The 7500-nt window shown below is 44.4% G+C and overlaps 1 protein-coding gene across 6 annotated transcripts in view; it reads right to left on the bottom strand.

The window, feature by feature from the left end:
• clnk (cytokine dependent hematopoietic cell linker) overlaps positions 1 to 7500 on the bottom strand; it is a 24612-nt gene that overhangs the window by 13173 nt on the left and 3939 nt on the right. The window contains exons 2-4 of one of the 6 annotated variants that reach the window (XM_084133446.1): positions 4518 to 4669; positions 1869 to 1914; positions 1666 to 1723 (exon numbers count right to left, since the gene is read on the bottom strand). In XM_084133446.1, coding sequence (XP_083989572.1) covers positions 1666 to 1723; positions 1869 to 1883 — 73 coding nt within the window. In that variant the 5' untranslated portion in view covers positions 1884 to 1914; positions 4518 to 4669. Of the gene's footprint in view, positions 1 to 1665; positions 1724 to 1868; positions 2094 to 4517; positions 4670 to 7500 lie in introns of those variants that run through there. The other 5 variants (XM_084133445.1, XM_084133447.1, XM_084133444.1 and 2 more) reach the window with 5 other exon arrangements.

The raw sequence follows: 7500 nt of genomic DNA on the forward strand, positions 1-7500 counted from the left end.
TGACAATAGCCCATCCATACACCTTTGGACAGCGCATCCACACTTAATTCTGACCACCTGTAGGCTACACCTAGCTCTGAGGAGCAACAAGATTCTTTTTTTTGCAAGGATGTTTGAAATAGTTCGGCAGAAAATAGCCTACTTCATTTGTCAGTAGGGCAATATGATTTTCGTTTATGTTGCTTAGAAATTTGAGTGATAGGCTTTGTCCTATTTAATTTATGTTATTTATATTTCCAAATTTTTTTCTGTGGCATTTTTTTCTCTGCTGACAGTAGGCCTACAATGTTAAAATAGCCTAATATTTATATTGACAGACCTCCTTAAACCTTAGGTGTGCATGTGTGCCCCCCGAATAAATAATAATAATAATAATAATAATAATAAAAAAAGGAATAAAGTTCAAAAGTCGGACTGTAAGCGAATGAGGCATGATTCTCACCTTTATTAAAATGGCTGTAATCTGTTCTGTTACCACAATAGTACTTGATCTGTTTAAAATGATTTCCTTGATATATGCCTAAGGTGTTAAATTCAAAATAAAAATTAAAATCTGTCTAATACAGTAATTCATTTTTTCTATTTTTGATCTGAGCACAATCAGAACATCAGAAAACCCATCGTTATTCGTTTTTTTCTTTTTAGTTCAGGAAATAAATAATGGAAAAACAAGTCGTTTTTCATCTTTTTATTTTTGGTTTTAATAAAATAAAAAAACGATTGAACGAATGATCCACGGACGGTGACGGACCCATCATATTCTGCGATTATAGGCCTATATAAGAGTATTTAATTTGTATCCATAGGCCTACTCTGTGTAGCTGGCCCGCCATCTACTGGCTAAAAAAAATATTGGCCCGCGGCCAAAGTTACTTGCCGACCCCTGCTGTAGAGCCTCCAGGGCCCCGCAAACTGCTTTTTATTAAATGTTTTAATGTGCTAAAAAAGAAAGACTCAGTCAGACAGAAGACTAGATTATTGATCAAACGCACACACACACACACACACACACACACACACACACACACACACACACACACTGGGTGATCTGAGCTGATGACAAACAAGCTTTAAAACTCATTCATGTACTGAAACTGTTTGGCTAGTTTGAGTTGCTCTGACGAATCCGCGTCACTAGATGGAGACATCATGATCATAATCTGACACACACACACACACACACACACACTCTCTCATCATGATCATAATCTGACACACACACACACACACACACACACACACACACTCTCTCATCATGATCATAATCTGACACACACACACACACACACTCTCTCATCATGATCATAATCTGACACACACACACACACACACACACACACACTCTCTCATCATGATCATAATCTGACACACACACACACACACACACACACACTCTCTCATCATGATCATAATCTGACACACACACACACACACACACTCTCTCATCATGATCATAATCTCAGCTCAAACGTTAATATTCATGTGTGTGTTTATGACAATGTATTTATTGTTATTGTTGATTAATATGATTTACAGCTGAAGGAATCTAATGATTTCAAATCAAATATTGTTTTATTGTTTTGTCTGCATGTCACACACACACACACACACACTAAATTCTGTGTGTTTGATTGACACTGACTCTGTCCTGTGATTGGCACCAACCTTCATCCAGGTGTGTGTTTGTGTGTCTGATGATACGCTCTCTTCTGTTCATGTCACCCTGAGGAATCAAACACATCTGATCAGTGACACACACACACACATACACACACACACACATCTGCTGCAATACATCAACAACATCAATTCATAACAGATGGTCACATTCTCTGACTGTAATGAATGAAGCAGAATCACTCGCTCACCATCATCATCATCATCAGTGGAGATCTTCATCACGGACACAAGCTCCTACACACACACACACACACACACACACACACACATACATCATACTCTTCCTTCTTATTGCTGTCTGGGAAGATATGAGATGTTCTGAGTAGATGCTTCAGTCCACAGTGACGACGAGCGATTCCTCTTTAGCTCAGTGTTTATTTCCTCAAACGCAGATGATCTGAGACTCAAACGCCCTAAAAAATGAACAATATAGTTCATATCTCTCAATATTTCATATTCTCGTGTGAACTTCAGCTACTGAATGACCATGACTGATGTCATACACCGTGTCATGATCAGATCGTGTGTTAAATGCGTGATGTCACTCTGATGCGTGAGGGATGCTGGGATGTTTCTGCACTGCAAACATGGACTTTCATTTAAAGGCACAATATGTACGAATTTTGTATCAAAATATCCAAAAACCACTTGCACAGTGTTATATATTTCTTGCAATTGTGTACTTACATTATCCTAAATGTTTCCAAGATATTGTAAATTCAGAGAAATTCACAATTTTAGATATAGTGCCCGTCCCTTGTCGCCTGTCAGTGACTTTAAATGACAATCTTTAAACTTCTTTAAACTCTCCGGTCCGGGTTTCTCAAGCCAACTTAAAGTTAGTCTCGACAAACTTTTTTTTCTTTTTCGTTTATGTCCACGCGGCTAATTATAGAGTTTCTTTATGGTTTCCTGTTGCCTCCTGCTACTTCCTGTGTATCAGATCCACAGCTGACAATCAAACGCTTTCATGCTGATCTGAGAACAGCTTCAATTAAACCAACGCCTGTACAGAAATCCACTTCACACGTCAAACTCAGTAATGTTTAGACGTGGCATTAAATTTCAAAGTTCAAATGTAGCCTTTCTTTTAATATATAACTGGCACCAAAATATGTTTATTATATTAGATCTCTGAAACAACATGCATGCTTAAAAGTTAATTCTTCTGGCATTACTTACAATTTATCATTTATTTGTAGTTTTTAGTGTATTTGTACGTGTTCATTGTGTCGTGTGTCCTGATGTGACCTACAAAACCTGAGATCATTTACATTAGTACAGCTCGAATCCTCACAACCCTTATTTGGCAAATAATGTCTTATGATGAATCTACTTTCATAGAAATTGGTCATTCTATCTACAACACCATATGATTCCACAAGTGTAAATTAAATATATCAAATCAGTAATGAATTTCTTGTAGGCCTATTCTGCTATGTCGTCTCTCAACTAATCAGGATGTTGTTGGAAAAAAAAGAAGAGAAGAAGCTGATTACCTAGAAAAGAGCAAAGACTTTTTTCACGGCGAATAATACACTGGAAAGGCCCGTTGACGCTACGCGACGCGATACTGTCTTTCTCGGAAGTTGCGCATGCGCGTTTAAGCGCAAATATAGCGGGACGTCCGTGTAATGGCGGCGACGCGCCCGTAGACAACATCGATTAAAGTAGGTTTAGTTTGCTTTGCTTTTAGGTGTTTATTAATTATTGTTGCAATTAGCTATCACAACTTATTGAGCAACTCAAATTTCCAAGTTGTCACTTAATACAACTTCATTTCAAGTTGGCTAAACTTCACATTATAAATCAGCACAAACACTTTAAATTGAAACGATTTTTTAAAGTGATATCGCTCCTTTTATAATAGAGCCGTTTTACAGTGTGAAACACTCTGAAATATGATTATAATGTGTGAAGTGATTGCTAATTAAGAATTTCAGCCCTTTTATCTTGAAAATAAACCTGAGGCTGGTTGTTTTGCTCAAAGGCCCAACAGTGATAGAACAGAAACATCCGCATTTTAATCAGTATCTTATTTCATTCTTACTGTGATCAACAAATGTGTTTCATCTAAATCTGTCAATCACAGTGTAATGTTATAATATACTCTACAAAAATAATGATGTTCTTCCTCAGTGTTTCTCGTTCTCAAATCAAGAAACATTTACTGGAGAAGCAGCAACATTTTGATAAAATATTTATTAAACAAGACTTTCTATCAGTCATTTTGCTCCTCCAGTAAATGTATCTTGATTTAAGACCGTTTATATATTGAAATACAGAAACACTGAGGAAGATGATCATATTTGAGTGTGTTTCTGCACCGACTCGAGCCGAATCTCTTCACATCCATCATCTCCCGCTTTATATGAATATGTGGAGTGATTTTAATAATCAGTGATTTCTCAGACATAAACTCCTGCAGTGATTTGAGTTTTCTGATCCTGAGCGACACATGAACTGTAAACGTACTGTACATCAGCTCATTTCTGCACTGTATCTTCTGTAGCTAACGAAACTAATATCTCACTGTGATCTGAAATCATTTATGATTGACAGTTCGCTGCTTCTGTCATCACGTCTTCTGAACACACTCTTACTGTGAAGAACATTTCAATACGTTTTAGTGAAAAGATTCTGTGGATGTTAAACATCGATGCCGATTAAGAAGCTTTATTTTTAAGAGTGTAAGCAAGTTGAACATTTATATTCTGTCATAAATCAGGTTCTTGATTCTGATAATCTTGAATATATTCCACACTTTTGGAGAAGTTTGTGATCAGACTTTGATAAAATTGTCAAAACATTCATAGCGGCTCTGAAAAACATCTTACCTTCATCTGGTGAGTAGCGGGAAGAGTCAGTCGAGCTCCAGCGGTGTGTGTGTGTGTGAGTGATTGACAGCCCCCCTCGGAGAGTGCTCGCCTCACTTCCTGTCAGAGATTAACATCAGCCAATTCTCTGATGATCCTCACACACACACTCGCTTGATATGAGAAGCCACACAGGAAGTGATCATTTCCTTCTGATCTATTTCTTGAAACACACACACACTGTGACCACATACACACACACACACACACAGAGACCACTCACACATCACATACACACACACACACTCACACACACACACTCACTCAAACATCACATACACACACACTCTCACACACATAACATACAAACACACACACACATCCTCATACACACATCATCCTCATACACACATCACATACAAACACACGCACACACACACATGGCTGAATTTATCAGTAATTCTGGTAATGTCTTCTCATGTTAGTGGTTTAGCATCCGTGATGTTTGTGGCTCTGCTGTTGAATGATGTCACACAAATAAACCTGAACAATCCGACAACATCCAGTTCATCCGCTAGACCGGTTTGAGCGAGTCTGTATCTCAGAGTCGTTCGCCTAATTTGGGGTTTCGGGTCTAAAATGACCCGCCTTTTAAAATCTCATTAGTCTCCATTATGCCATACGATCACCAAATATTAAATTCAATCTATACGGTTCTCTCGATAGGGAAGATGTTAATATTATTTCTGCACAGCTAATGACATCATTCAGCGTATCAGTGATTTTATGATACAACCTGTTAATGTAGGAAACAATCTAAATAAAGCAAAGAAATAATGTGTGTACGGGATCAAACGTGAGTGTTTGAGGAGTTGCAGCATGTCGTCTACCAGAAGCCTGCGATCGGCCAACGAGCGACGTCTACCAGAAGCCTGCGATCGGCCAACGAGCGACGTCTACCAGAAGCCTGCGATCGGCCAACGAGCAACGTCTACCAGAAGCCTGCGATCAATCAACGAGCGACGTCTACCAGAAGCCTGCGATCGGCCAACGAGCGACGTCTACCAGAAGCCTGCGATCGGCCAACGAGCGACGTCTACCAGAAGCCTGCGATCGGCCAGCGAGCGACGACTACCAGAAGCCTGCCGATCGGCCAACGAGCGACGTCTACCAGCAGCCTGCGATCGGCCAACGAGCGACGTCTACCAGAAGCCTGCGATCGGCCAACGAGCGACGACTACCAGAAGCCTGCGATCAGTCAACGAGCGACGACTACCAGAAGCCTGCGATCGGCCAACGAGCGACGACTACCAGAAGCCTGCGATCAGTCAACGAGCGACGTCTACCAGAAGCCTACGATCAGTCAACGAGCGACGTCTACCAGAAGCCTGCGATCAATCAACGAGCGACGTCTACCAGAAGCCTGCGATCGGCCAACGGGCGACGTCTACCAGAAGCCTGCGATCGGCCAACGAGCAACGTCTACCAGAAGCCTGCGATCGGCCAACGAGCGACGTCTACCAGAAGCCTGCGATCGGCCAACGAGCGACGTCTACCAGAAGCCTGCGATCGGCCAACGAGCAACGTCTACCAGAAGCCTGCGATCAATCAACGAGCGACGTCTACCAGAAGCCTGCGATCGGCCAACGAGCGACGTCTACCAGAAGCCTGCGATCGGCCAACGAGCGACGTCTACCAGAAGCCTGCGATCGGCCAGCGAGCGACGACTACCAGAAGCCTGCCGATCGGCCAACGAGCGACGTCTACCAGCAGCCTGCGATCGGCCAACGAGCGACATCTACCAGAAGCCTGCGATCGGCCAACGAGCGACGTCTACCAGAAGCCTGCGATCAGTCAACGAGCGACGACTACCAGAAGCCTGCGATCGGCCAACGAGCGACGACTACCAGAAGCCTGCGATCGGCCAACGAGCGACGACTACCAGAAGCCTGCGATCAGTCAACGAGCGACGTCTACCAGAAGCCTACGATCAGTCAACGAGCGACGTCTACCAGAAGCCTGCGATCAATCAACGAGCGACGTCTACCAGAAGCCTGCGATCGGCCAACGGGCGACGTCTACCAGAAGCCTGCGATCGGCCAACGAGCAACGTCTACCAGAAGCCTGCGATCGGCCAACGAGCGACGTCTACCAGAAGCCTGCGATCGGCCAACGAGCGACGTCTACCAGAAGCCTGCGATCGGCCAACGAGCGACGTCTACCAGAAGCCTGCGATCGGCCAACGAGCGACGTCTACCAGAAGCCTGCGATCGGCCAACGAGCGACGTCTACCAGAAGCCTGCGATCAATCAACGAGCGACGTCTACCAGAAGCCTGCGATCGGCCAACGGGCGACGTCTACCAGAAGCCTGCGATCGGCCAACGAGCGACGACTACCAGAAGCCTGCGATCGGCCAACGGGCGACGTCTACCAGAAGCCTGCGATCAATCAACGAGCGACGTCTACCAGAAGCCTGCGATCGGCCAACGAGCGACGTCTACCAGAAGCCTGCGATCGGCCAACGAGCGACGTCTACCAGAAGCCTGCGATCAATCAACGAGCGACGTCTACCAGAAGCCTGCGATCGGCCAACGAGCGACGTCTACCAGAAGCCTGCGATCGGCCAACGGGCGACGTCTACCAGAAGCCTGCGATCGGCCAACGAGCGACGTCTACCAGAAGCCTGCGATCGGCCAACGGGCGACGTCTACCAGAAGCCTGCGATCGGCCAACGAGCGACGTCTACCAGAAGCCTGCGACGTCTACCAGAAGCCTGCGATCGGCCAACGGGCGACGTCTACCAGAAGCCTGCGATCGGCCAACGAGCGACGTCTACCAGAAGCCTGCGATCGGCCAACGAGCGACGTCTACCAGAAGCCTGCGATCGGCCAACGAGCGACGTCTACCAGAAGCCTGCGATCGGCCAACGAGCGACGTCTACCAGAAGCCTGCGATCGGCCAACGAGCGACGTCTACCAGAAGCCTGCGATCGGCCAACGAGCG

Source organism: Abramis brama (assembly GCF_963993115.1).
Source record: "Abramis brama genome assembly, chromosome: 13".
Taxonomy (NCBI): Eukaryota; Metazoa; Chordata; class Actinopteri; order Cypriniformes; family Leuciscidae; genus Abramis; species Abramis brama.